This window comes from Peromyscus californicus, unplaced genomic scaffold (genome assembly GCF_007827085.1).
Source record: "Peromyscus californicus insignis strain IS unplaced genomic scaffold, ASM782708v3 Scaffold_11__1_contigs__length_118956290, whole genome shotgun sequence".
In the NCBI taxonomy this organism is placed as follows: Eukaryota; Metazoa; Chordata; class Mammalia; order Rodentia; family Cricetidae; genus Peromyscus; species Peromyscus californicus.
This window is the reverse complement of record NW_026294402.1, coordinates 10761067-10774131: the sequence shown is the minus strand read 5'-3', so window position 1 is coordinate 10774131 and position 13065 is coordinate 10761067. Positions and strand designations below refer to the sequence as shown.

At 49.1% G+C, this 13065-nt stretch overlaps 1 protein-coding gene across 1 annotated transcript in view; it reads left to right on the top strand.

Moving 5' to 3' along the window:
- The first annotated feature begins 8208 nt into the window (after window positions 1–8208).
- Amotl1 (angiomotin like 1) overlaps window positions 8209–13065 on the top strand; it is a 98047-nt gene continuing 93190 nt past the window's right edge. The window contains exon 1 of the mRNA XM_052752445.1: window positions 8209–8728. Coding sequence (XP_052608405.1) covers window positions 8629–8728 — 100 coding nt within the window. The 5' untranslated portion in view covers window positions 8209–8628. The remainder of the gene's footprint in view (window positions 8729–13065) is intronic.

The window sequence follows — 13065 nt, the reverse complement described above, 5'->3', positions numbered from 1 at the left end:
AAGGCAGGGAGGCAGTGGCTGCTTCTCCACTGGACCCTGCTCCTAGCTGCAGGGGCCTCCAGCAAACGAATACCTGCAGAAAAGATAGGCAAAGTGGGATGCCCCAAGGAGAGGACAGCAACGGAGCGCTCGGCTCACTCTGTCCTTCACTGGTGATCTCCCCAGGCTGGGAAGGCTGTTCAGATGCTAGTGAGCTCTGGCCACTGTCCAATCTAACTCGTTAGGATGACATTTTCATAGCCCCCCCCCTTTTTTTTTCTTTTGAGACAATGTCTCACTCTGTAGACCAGGCTGTTTTCCAGTCTGGTATCAAACTCATGGCAATCTTTCCTCGTTAGTTACTCAGGTAATTACAAGCAAGAGCCACCATACTCAGCTTGTAGCTCTTTTTTGACAAGATAATTGGTAGCATAGCTTGTGTTCTAGTGCTTTCTATTGCTGTGATAAAGACCATGACCAAAAGCGAGTTGTAGGTGGGGTGGGGTTTCAGCCTATAATCTATAGTTCGCTGCACGAACTCAAGGCAGGAACCTGGAAGCAGGAACCACGGAGGAACACTGCTTACTGGCTTGCTCTCCTCTGCTCGCCCAGCCTGCTTTTTATATAACCCAGGACCACCTGCCCAGGGACGGCACCTCCCACAGTGGGCTGAGCCCCCCCCCCCCCCCCCCCCCCCCCCGCCTCAACCGCCAATCAAGCAGAAGCCCCCACAGCCGTGCCTACATGCCAATCTGATGGAAGCAGGTTTTTCCCAGTTGAGGTTCCCTCTTTCCAGATGACACTACCTTGTGTCAAACTGACAAAAGATGTGTTCCATGTGGCATTGAACAGTGACCACCCCCTACCCCCTGCCGACGCCAATCTAGAGGGAAAAGACTATCTCTGTAAGACATGTCTCTTTTTCTCCTCTACGTGTCTCTTTTTCTCCTCTATGTAAGTGATGGGTAGCCCTTGGTGAGTCCGCAAACTCAAAACTACCCATACAAACTGTTCTTGGCACTTTCTTCAAGCAGATCTCAGGACAGGATTCCCGCAGCAGCATATGCCCGGCAGGGGTTAGTAACCTTGCTGCACTGTTCAGGGCACACTCCTGCTGGGGTCCCTGAGGACAGTGATAACAGGCATTTTGCTAAGAACACTTCCAGCCATTCTAGAAAGCATTTGGAATGTGTTCTTAGCTCTAGAAATGGAGACCCAGTGTAGCTATGTAAGTATACCTCAATAGTGAGAAATAAGGTTCTGATGAAATGTTCCAGATCTCTGAGGTACAATCCTTTAGACATCTTCATTTCATTTAAAACTGTACAGCATTTGAAAAATGGCCATGCTTTCTTTTCTGTGAGTTTTCAATACATTTGTTTGCTCTCTGAACAGAAAATAGCCATACCTCAGTTTATGCTTGAGAATGAAGCAAAATTTAATTTATAAATATGTTGCCTTTAATTTAAAAAGCACTCTTTATTTTACGTATGGAAGTACAACTTAGCCTTTTGCGTTAGTCACACCCAGCTTATTTTAACAATTCACCCCCACACTGTGTTTGTTCTTTGAAACAGGGTCTGGTTCTATATCTCAGGCTGACCTCTGACACGGTATGTAGCTCACTTCAATTTGGAATCCTCCTATCTGAGCCAGGCATGAATTATAAGCTTGAGCCACTGCATACAGTTCACACACACTTTTAAATATGTTCAAAAGATAACTCCCAGGACAGATGAGTAAAAAGATGGAGTTGCATTTCAGGTTGAGGCTAGAGGTTAGGATAGATGGGAAGCAGGCTTTTACTATTTGTATCTGTATGTACCGAACATCTCTTCCTTTACCTGGATCAAATGGTATAGTTTGTCTAATACTAGTTATTTTTAAAGTTTAGGAAAACAAATAATACTAAGCTAAAGTCTGAAGTTATCTTCTTTTTGTTTTTGTTTTTGTTTTTCGAGACAGGGTTTCTCTGTGTAGCTTTGCGCCTTTCCTGGAACTCGCTTTGTAGACCAGGCTGGCCTCGAACTCAGAGAGATCCACCTGCCTCTGCCTCCCGAGTGATGGGATTAAAGGCATGCGCCACCACCCGGCTCTGAAGTTACCTTCTAAAAGCCTGTTGGATTTGCTGTGCATCAGGGCAACAATGACCAGGGCCGTGAGAAGCCATCATTCTGTTTGGTTTACTTTTATGGGAAACCTTACCTGTGCCACAGAAAGATGTTTTCTTTGCTGCTTTCTCTTTATGCGTCTAGCTTTTTAATATTGCTGCCCTTGACACAGGAGCAGAGACTCCCTCTTGCTGTCCACAGGGCCAGTACGGCAGTCACTCTTCAGCTGGGACACAGGAAGGTAGCACTCTGAAGCTCTGGGAACCACTGCAGGAGAATGGAGGTTTAGTAAGCACCTGGTTGCCCGACGCCATACCTGCTCTGCTTCTCCCAACAGTCTAGTGAGAAAGCATTGTCTTCAGGAAGCTGAGCCTTTGTAAGAGAGTTGTCAACCCTGAGAGAGTGTCCCCTTCATGACTGACAGCTGAGGTGTAAACCTATTGAATGTGCAGTGTCTATTATAACTCAGTAATGCTCCCAAACCGTGGTTTCTAGAATAAGTACTTGACATGCGGCCACGGGAGCCAACAAGGTCCTCTATAGTGGAAACCCTTATTAGAAAGAGATGGAAAAGGCGAAAGAGATAGGCAAGTGCTTGCCAATCAGCTGTGGGGGTCAGAGTTCAGATTCTCTGAACCTACCTAAATGCTGAATGGGCATGGCAACCTGCCAGTGATTCCAGGCTCAGAAATTGAGGATGAGATTCCAGAGCAAATCAGCTAGCAAGACGAATTATCAGAGAGCTCTGGGTTTGATTAAAAGACCTTGCCTCATTGAATGAGGCTTTGGAAGAGTGATGGAGGATGATTGAAGACATCAGCCTTAGGCTTACACACACAGAGACACACACAGATACACAGAGACACACACACAGTCGTATACCCACACATACACACACAGATACAGACACAGACACACATATACACACACACAGACACATACACACAGACACTCCACACACACACATACACACACAGAGTCGTATACCTCCCCACAGACACCCAGATACACACACAGCCACACACACACACACTCACACACACACACAAACTCCCAGACACACAGACACACAGTCACACACACACACACACCCAGACACACAGACACACACACACACACACACACACACACACACACACAGACACACACACACAGACACACACACACACACAGAGACACACACACACACACACAGACACACACACACAGACACACACACACACAGAGACACACACAGACACACACACACACACACACACACACACAGACACACACACACACAGACACACACACACAGAGACACACACACACACACAGAGACACACACACACAGACACACACACACACACAGAGACACACACACACACACACACACACACACACACACACACGGAAAAAGAAAAGAAGGGAGGGAGAGAGGAAGACAGCAGGAAGGCTGGCACTGGTCTTCTCTTCATCTGCAGATCTTAACACAGCCCTGGAAGCCTGGCAGATTCCCAGTGAACATCTTTGTTTCTTAGAGACAGGGTCTCCTTTCGTAGTCCAGACGGGCCTCTAACTCATATCCTCCTGCCTCAGCCTCCAGAGTGCTGGGATTACAGGTGTGTGCTACCATGCCTGGCATAAACATCATTTCAATTCATATGTGTGTGTGTGTGTGTGTGTGTGTGTGTGTGTGTGTGTGTGTGTGATTTATTTCATAAGATGGAGTTTTTTTTAGTAGCAAATATGGAAACTAGGAAAATGTGTTCTCATCAGCTTCCAGTTGACTGGGAAAGGCAAGTCACGGAAGTGCTGGGAAGAAAGCCTTGGTTTGCGTTCATCCACATTTACGACAAATCAAGTCACTGCGGATTAGAGCAGTTTGGCAGAACAGCTTGGCAGGCTCCAGATCCTGATCACCCGTGGGACATTCGTCACACTCTGTCTTTATAGCTTCCTGTTGCTATAACAAAGCACTGGAGACTGGTTGTGCATAATAAAAATGTTCTTGCCCCATGGTTCTGGAGGCTGGCCCAAGCACATGTTGCTGGCGTGTGCTCAGCATCTGATGAGGATCTTGCTGCATTGTAACCTGGTGGAGGGTACCACATAAGGACATAGCATGAGTTCCAGCTCAGACTTAGTTCCTCCTCTTAGGAAGCCACTAATGCCATCATGGGAGCCCCATTTACAAGTTCATCAAACCCTAGTCACTTCTTAAAGGCCTTCTGCATGAACACAAGAACTTGGAGGTCACAATTCCAATACATGGGTTTGGGGTATCATGTTTAAACCACAGCACTCTTCATAGAGGGTAAAGTTGTTGCCATGCAACCAGCTTTCAGCCCAATTAGTAGAACACAAGCCAAGTGCTTAATTTGAATATATTTTGTGGTGAGTGTTTTTCTTTCCATAACTAAAAATTTTAAGTGAACAAGAAGAGCCCATTGGCATGAGCTGTAAAGGCGCACCACATCCAACAATAGCCAACAACTTTCCAATCTTTACATCAGGTCATCTCTCTTCTTGGGATGACTGAATTAACTTGTGATTATAATATAACAATATAATCTCCACTTTTAGGAAATCAAGGCTGCCTGAAGTTGTCATCCAGCGGTGCAACTGGTGTTAGCTGGGGTCTGAGTGACACTGACGCTCGCATTAGCAGGAAGTGGCCATGAAATTGACGGTGGGGGGACTATCCTCTGCCTTGGCCACAGAGGACATTTCAGCAAAGCAGCCAGTTGGCTGCCTCTGAGAGGGAAAGGAAGAGCCTGACTGACACAGACCGTGCTTTTGATGAGTTCTGCTGTGAAGGGCAGCTGAGAAATAAAGTGGCTCCTAGAGAGAGAGAAGGAAGATGGGAGGGAAATAGGAATTAGCATGTCTGTACTCGCGATGCAAGGGCCCAGGCAAAGGAAAGCATCCCGTTAGGTGGGAAAGGGAAGCCCTGTCCATCAGGTCCGGTTCACAATGGAACTGGCATTAGGTCAGGACAGGTGGTTCCTTCCCAGACTAGGAAGGCAGGGGAGAAGATACAGCAGGAAAATGTGGAGTGGTTGCTAGGTTGGAGAGCAGAGGGAGTGTGGATTTAAGGGTATGAGAAATGAAGATTCCCACTTCATTATAAGAGCACCAGAGTGAGGCAGTTTACTGCATTTTGGAGTCCTGCATCAGCCCCACATGGCAGGTGTGCTGATTGAGCGGAGAAAACAGATTTTAAACCCCAGTGCATAAGCCTCTTCCTCCTCTCCTCTTTGTCTGTGTAATCAGAAGGGGACAATCTCACATATCATCCAGGTCTTGTCTTTCTCTTTGTCGCTTACGTTTGTATGTTTTTCAACAAAGCCACCTGTAGGTTCATCTCAACATTTTACTCCCTGTTTATTTCAAAGCTCCTTGGGCACATGGTCTTGTCACACCTTCAGGTCATTAGGCTAGCGTGGCTGTTCATTTTCCACCCTAAACTCACAGTTTGAGTGTTGGTGGGGGGAGCATAGCTTAGCAGAATTCAACGTGTGTGTGTGTGTGTGTGTGTGTGTGTGTGTGTGTGTGTGTGTGTGTCTGTGTGTGTGTAGGAAAAGCTAAAGTGGTACACATTACAGGACTCTAGTGTTTTCTGTTCATTTGTAACTGGACATAAGCTGGCTTGAGGCACCTTTAAAAATGAACCCTAGGACTTTATTTGTTACAAAGGGACAAATAAATGAGAAATGATAGCAATGGACCTGAAACTCTGTTAAGAGGTCAAGATGGGAGGGAGTTCATGAGGAGAGTAGGGATCAGAGAAAAGATCCTAGGATGGTTCATTTAAATTCTGGTAGAGTCAAGGAGACTTCAGACTAAATAAAGGGACAGACTGGAGAGGTAGGGGATGCTGAAGAGCAGAGTCCTGGCCTTGATAATAGGTGTGGTGTTACTATGACAGCAGGGGCCTGGCTGGGGAGCAGGTCAAGGATGAGAGAGAATGTCAAAGAGCTGAGCAGACAGAGGGTGAGAAGAATTCACTATGTGCAAATGGAAAAGTCTAGACTGCTCACAGGACTGTGACTGAGGAAAGTACCAGCAAGCCAGATGGCAATACCTTCAAAGGGTCAGAATAATTCCAGGGTCTGCACACGGCCAAAAGGAATAGGAGCAGCAAGGAATATGGTCTGTGGTTGGCAAGAAGAGCCAGAGTCAGACAGCGAGGAATTCAGACACCTTCAGAGGGGAGGCTGGAGATAATAACAGAAGCAATCTTGCTGCTGCTGAGAGCAAATGGCAGGGTCTGGAGTGTGTGTGTGTGTGTGTGTGTGTGTGTGTGTGTGTGTGTGTGTGTAAGGCTGGAGGGGTGTGTGGAAGGGTCTGGAGTGTGTGTGTGTGTGTGTGTGTGTGTGTGTGTGTGTGTGTAAGGGTGGAGGGGTGTGTGGAAGGGTCTGGAGTGTGTGTGTGTGTGTGTGTGTGTGTGTGTGTGTAAGGCTGGAGGGGTGTGTGGAAGGGTCTGGGGTGTGTGCGGGAGGGTTGGGGTAGTGTGTGGAAGGGTCTGGGGTGTGTGTGGGAGGGGTGGTGTGGTGTGTGGAAGGGTCTAGGGGTGTGTGTGGGAGGGTTGGTGTGTGTGGAAGGGTCATGTGTGGGGGTTGGTGTGGTGTGTGGAAGTATCTTGTGGGGGTGGAGTGGTGTGTGGAAGTATCTTGTGGGAGTGGAGTGGTGTGTGGAAGTATCTTGTGGGGGTGGAGTGGTGTGTGGAAGTATCTTGTGGGGGTTGGTGTGGTGTGTGGAAGTATCTTGTGGGGGTGGAGTGGTGTGTGGAAGTATCTTGTGGGGGGGTGGAGTGGTGTGTGGAAGTATCTTGTGGGGGTTGGTGTGGTGTGTGGAAGTATCTTGTGGGGGTGGAGTGGTGTGTGGAAGTATCTTGTGGGGGTTGGTGTGGTGTGTGGAAGTATCTTGTGGGGGTGGAGTGGTGTGTGGAAGTATCTTGTGGGGGGTGGTGTGGTGTGTGGAAGTATCTTGTGGGGGGGTGGAGTGGTGTGTGGAAGTATCTTGTGGGGGTGGAGTGGTGTGTGGAAGTATCTTGTGGGGGGTGGTGTGATGTGTGGAAGTATCTTGTGGGGGTGGAGTGGTGTGTGGAAGGGTCTGGGGTGTGTGTGGAAGGGGTTGAGTGGCGTGTGAACAGGGTTTGCACATATTCAGTTCTTGAGTTTGGAACTTCCATCTCCCATAACAGGACAAGTCTTGAGGATGGAGTGACGGTTCACGACGGCTTCCTGGGTGGGTAGGACAACCTCTTCTCGGGGCTCCGTGAGAAAGGCAGGCTGGTGCTTCTTTCTAGTCTTCTTCAGTGTCATGTAACCAAAAGCGAGCATGGAACCCAGGAACTGTTTACAGGGTAACACTTTGACCAAGACACAGGGCCGAAGGCTACTGCAGTTACTGCCCTGGTCACTTTGAACCACAGAGGGCCCCAGAAGCTCTGGATTGCCAACTGCCGTCTTCGTTCTTTCCCTTTCACCCCGCAGACCCCAAACACTAGACCCACCCTGGCAGAGCCGTCAGTCACTCCGGGGGGAAGTACTGAGTGTGTGTACCCACACTACTCAGTGATCCAGACAAGGCGATCCCACAGCCGGAAGCTATCCAGACACTAGTTACAATACTCACATGGAAACTTCCACGTCTCCATTCTGTACTTGAAATCAGTCAAGGTACGCTAGGGGAAAAAGCCGATTTCTCTCCCTGCCTATCACGACAGGGAAGTCTGTGTGTCCCAAGTTACTCAGCTCTTGCTTCCCAGGCTGTGAAATGGGGACCAAATTACTTAGCCTATTTAAACCGAGGGGGTTGTTCAGAGGAGAGACTAATGCTCAGGCTACAGCCAGAACGCAAGTTAAAAAGGAGGATGAGTGGAGGGCACAGGAAGTCTGCCCTGCCTGCTGCCAAGACAGTGTCCAGCTCTGGAAATCCTCTCAGGAGCCCTGGACACTTGGAGGAGGGCAGACCCAATGCAGAGGAGCAGGGGATCCACTCAGAGCTGGCAAGGCTTTAGTTTTTAACAAATGGGCAAAAGGGTTAGGGTGCAGGAGGACATCCTCTAACAGCGAATGGAGGGAAGTCAGCGAACCTCGTGACGGCCATGGTAGCCTAGCAACGGGCGGGCGGGGATGCTTGCAGGCCATGGGGCCGGTTGGGCGCATGGAGCCCTTGTCGCAGCCTCTGCGCGTTCACGAGCCTCCGCGATCTCGGAAAACTTGGGGCTTTCTCTGAGTTGAGGTGTCGGCGGCGCTGGGTCCTGAAGACCCAGCGATGCGCCCCAGGGGCTGAGGGCAGATGATGGGGTCTCAGCCCCGCTGCCCGGGAACTGTGCAGTCCCAACCAGGAAAGTTGGTGCGCACCTGCGGGCTTCTGGATGAGTGCTCCTAGGCCGAACCACTTCCCAAGTTTCTTCACATTCACATTCAGTGGATGAGGCAGTCCGAATTCTGCGTGGATCAAGGTTTGCCAGTCTAATCGCTGGAGAGAGACCCGCGCTTTTCTAACGGACCTGAGCTCTCTAGGATGCCCGATTTATTGAACCTGCATGGTTGCAGCGACTCAGTTTTGGTTTTCTGTTTTCCTTCTTCCCTCAGACAGTGATTTTGTGGACACCACTCCAGCACCTTACAGCCCGGAGGAGTTAGGTAAGTCTTTTCCTTTTTCTCACCTCTGCTGGAATTCCGTCCCGGAACCGCGACGTTCCAGAGAGAATCGGGTGGAAGGTGGATGGAAAAGACCAGGAGACATGCCGGGATGCAGGCTACATTCTCTAGGATTGGCTACCGGCTTTTGCTTGGTTGGAGCATTTTAGGGATGGCAACGCGCGCGCGCGCGCGCGCGCGCGCACACACACACACACACACACACACGTCAGTTGCCACTTGCAGCACCACAAACTTCCCAACCTGACTTCTGTGAGCATCCTGAACTCCCGCTGGATGTTGACGGTGTCTGCTTCTGTCTTGCCAAGTACCAGTAGGAGAAGGACCCTGCAAGGGTATTCTTTCTCTGGTAGCAGCTGTGTGGTCATTAAATTACAGATCCTAGGGGCCCCTTCCCTCCCTGGTGTTCACTTCTCATTTAGTCTGTAGGCGTTAGGAATGGAACACTGCATCCTCCCGTGCCTGTGATTAGGGACAGACAGACTTCCCTGTGTGAAGGGAAGACGATCTTGCATCCCTGTGCCCAGCCTCACTTGGTGGCCAGTAGTGGACTCTTTGCCCTTGCTCTGCTCTCGGGGTTTGCTCAGCGGCTAGCAGCCTGGTTTGCCAAGGCTCTTCTGGTTGTTCTCTTACCGGCTGCAGAGACCTGCTGTGGAATAAGATTTGAGGGGATGATGTAAGGTAGCAATAACGGGGAGGAGATACTGCCATCAGCAGTGTTTGTCCTTAGAGCCTGTTGCTGTTGCCGGCCTTGTCCTGGGATATGTGTCTCTATGATGCGCCATAGCGCTGGAAGTGAAATTCCACCCTAGCAGCAGCTTGCGTTCCCTTCTTGGCTCCAAGCACTGAAAATAGGTCAGAAGGTAGACATGGTGACTTGTGCCTGAAACCCCAGCACTTGGGTGGCTGAGACAGGAGGATCACTGTGAATATGACGCTAATCTGTACTACAGATTGAGACCCTGTCTCCAGAATAAGAAAAAATAAAGGCAACCAACCAAACAAACAAAAGGTCTGTCTCCCAAGGCTGCATCCTGAGGTAGGGGAGAGTGCTTTGTCTACGCAGAAAACTGGTTCACGCAGTCATGAGGCTGCTGCAGCTCTGTAGATGAAGTTGCTGCAGCTCTGTGGAGGCTGCATCTCCGATCCAACACTGGAGCAAAGCTGGTCTTCCAGGCACAGTGGTGAATCCTCTCCGTAAATGCAAATGACATGCAAGCCACTTTCCGGAAGTGGGTTATTAGAGGGACTGGGCCGTGTTTTCCACTTGTCCTTTCACACTGATGTCACCTCCAGGACACAGTATGGCAGATACAGTTCCGCCCCCTGGCCTGGGGCTGGGCAAGGGCAAAGGCAAGCTCGCTCTGCTTGCTGGGAGGAAGCCGACTGTCTAACTCCTGGGGCTGGGCAAGGGCAAAGGCAAGCTCGCTCTGCTTGCTGGGAGGAAGCCGACTGTCTAACTGCGAGTGGTCTGTCTGTCTCTGAAGGCACGGGTGTTGGTCCTCTTGTATCTCCACACGTTACCCCTCTGGGATAACGGACTGGACTGCCCTGCCGAGGCACTCACAAACAGGAGCAGCGCCCTGAATAGGCAGTAAACGAGAAAATGGCCTGTTTTCTCTTTAATTTACAGTGAGAAAATAACCTTTGTTCTTCTCTAGCTCTCCTGAGACAAGCCAGTTTTCTCAGGTGGAGGTGAGGGCGGCTCTTCTGTTTGGGCTGTAACCAGTAACAGTGACAGTAACAAAAGCCATCTGTAGGCTGGGCAGGTGGTAAACAACAGAAATGTGTTGGTTCTGATTCCACTGTCTGGGGTCTTCTGCTTCCGGGGTCCTAAGGTGTCTTGAGGGGCCGGAAGCTAAAGGTGTCTGCTGGGTGTGTTCATGCTTCAGGTTGGCTGTTCTCCCTGACAGAGCTGCTCTCTGCATGAGCCTGGATGAGCTCTTTCTGCACAATTCAGGTCAGAGGGGGTTCCTGTTTCCCCTTTGGGAAGGAAGGGGCATGACAGTTTCTGGCACCCGGCTTGGACACATCAGGGAAAACACCCCTCCTGCAGCAATGTGCTCGGGTGCAGAGGTTCAGCCCTGGCTAGCTCATCCTGAGAGGGAGAGGGAAGCTGGAGGAAATGATTTCTCTGCCCACCACCTTGTTGACACCCACTGGGTAGGCTTCCCACACCAAGCAATTGTCCTATCCTAGGCAGATCTGTCATGGCTGTTCTGCCATCTAATGAAATCCTGCCATTTCTTACCAGACTTAGTGTATGGTATGGATTCAGTCATACAAGGCTGTTTCCTCTTCAGATGCCAATTGCAAGCAGTGGCTTCACGCTTCCAAGTGGAGTCTCTTGACTACAAATTGACAGTTCCCACCACGTTTTCCTCCAGTGATGTGGAATATTACTTTAACTAGGCAAAGATGTGTTCCATTTGTTTATGCTGCTTTTGTTGAACAATGTAAAGGCATGTTGCTTTGCCTGCCTAAGGCACCTGATTGGTCTAATAAAAAGCTGAACGGACAATAGCTAGGCAGCAGAGGGATAGGAGGGGCTGGTGGCCAGGGAGCATACATAGGAGGAGGAATCTAGGCTTGTGAGGAGAGAGAAAGAGGGAGACACCGCGGGCCAGCCAGGCAGCCACCAGCCAGCAGACACTGTGGAGTAGGACATACAGAAAGAAAGAAAGGTAAAAGCCCCGAGGCAAAATGTAGATGAAGAGGAACAGGTTAAACTAAGTTATAGGAGCTAGTGGGATGAGCATAAGATAAGACTGAGCATTCATAACTAATAAGAAGTCTCCATATCATGATTTGGGAGCTGGTCGGTGGCCCAAAGAAAGTCTGCCACACTCCAGTTCAATAATAGTCAATGGAACTCCAGAAAATTATAAAGAATATGAGTGAAGAGTCTAATGAAGAGCCATATAGGGCAAGACATGGAACAGTCCTATGCATAGGCCCATCTCTAGTGGAAAGTATGCTGCTTCCTAACATGGGGTGTGATGGATGACCAACCACAAATCTCTCCAAATTTCATTTAGTGTTTAGAGAGGCTCTACTTTGTGTAGGTATGATAGGGATAATCTTCAGCCATTGGTGACTACTAATTTCTCTTTTGTTGTGTGATAAAACACCATGACCAAGGCAACTTATAGAGGGAAGGGTTCATTTGAGCTCATGGTTCTAGAGGGGGGAGTTCATAATGGTGGGGGAGGCATGGCAGGAGGCTGCTGGAGTAGGAATCTCAGAGATCACATTTCCATCCATATATAGGAAGCAGAGAGCAAGCCATAAATTCTCAAAGCCTCCAGTGACATATTTCCTTCAGCAAGTCTCCACATGTTAAAGGTCCCATAACTTCTCTCAACAGCACCACCAACTGGGGACCAGGTGTACAAGTATGTGAACCTGTGGGGGACATTTTTCATTCACGCCACCTTAGTGACTGACTCAATCTTCAGCCCCTTCCCCTTCCCAGAGGTCAGGTAGGATACTGGGAACTGAAAAGAGCTGCATCCAACCCAAAGTTCCCAACTTCTAAAGATAGGGTGGTTCTGCTGACCATCAGCTCCTACCTCTGGTAGCTATGTAGGGACTTTCCATTTCTAGTACCTGATTAGAATAGACTTAGAAAAGGATTGTCACCTCTTGGGAAATTCCAAGGGTTCTAAGAACTCTGTACCTGTGTTTGAAAAAAAAAAATGGCCCCCAAAGGGAGTGGCACTATTAGAAGGTGTGTCCTTGTTGGAGGAAGTATGTCACTGTGGGGGCAGGCTTTAAGGTCTCTTTTGCTCAACCTTCCCTCGGTGTGACAGTCAGTTGACTTCCTGTTGCCTATAATATGTAGCAGTCTCAGCATGACATTTGTCTGGATGTTGCCATGCTCCCTGTCATGATGACAATGGACTGAACCTCTGAAACCGTAAGCCACTCCAATGAATGTTTTCTTTATAAGGGTTGCTGTGGTCTGGTGTCTCTTCACAGCAATATAACCCTGACTAAGACAGAAGTTGGTACCAGGTATGGGCCTGGCTATGTTTTTTGAAGGAATATGGATTTTGGAACTATGGATGAGAAAAGCAGTTGAACGTTTTAAGTGCTGCAATGGGCCATACTAGGAGGAGCAGGGAAGACAAAGGTGCTGAATGCGACTTGTTGAACTGTGGGTGTCTGGATCAAGAGGTTTCAGAGGAGAATTTTAGTATGATGCCTAGTATTAGGATACAGCGGGAGGCTTTGGCAGGTAGAGCTAAGGTGCCTCACAGTGGATGAGAGACAGAGATGCCATGCAGACAGCACTCAGTGAAGAGTTTTATTTGATG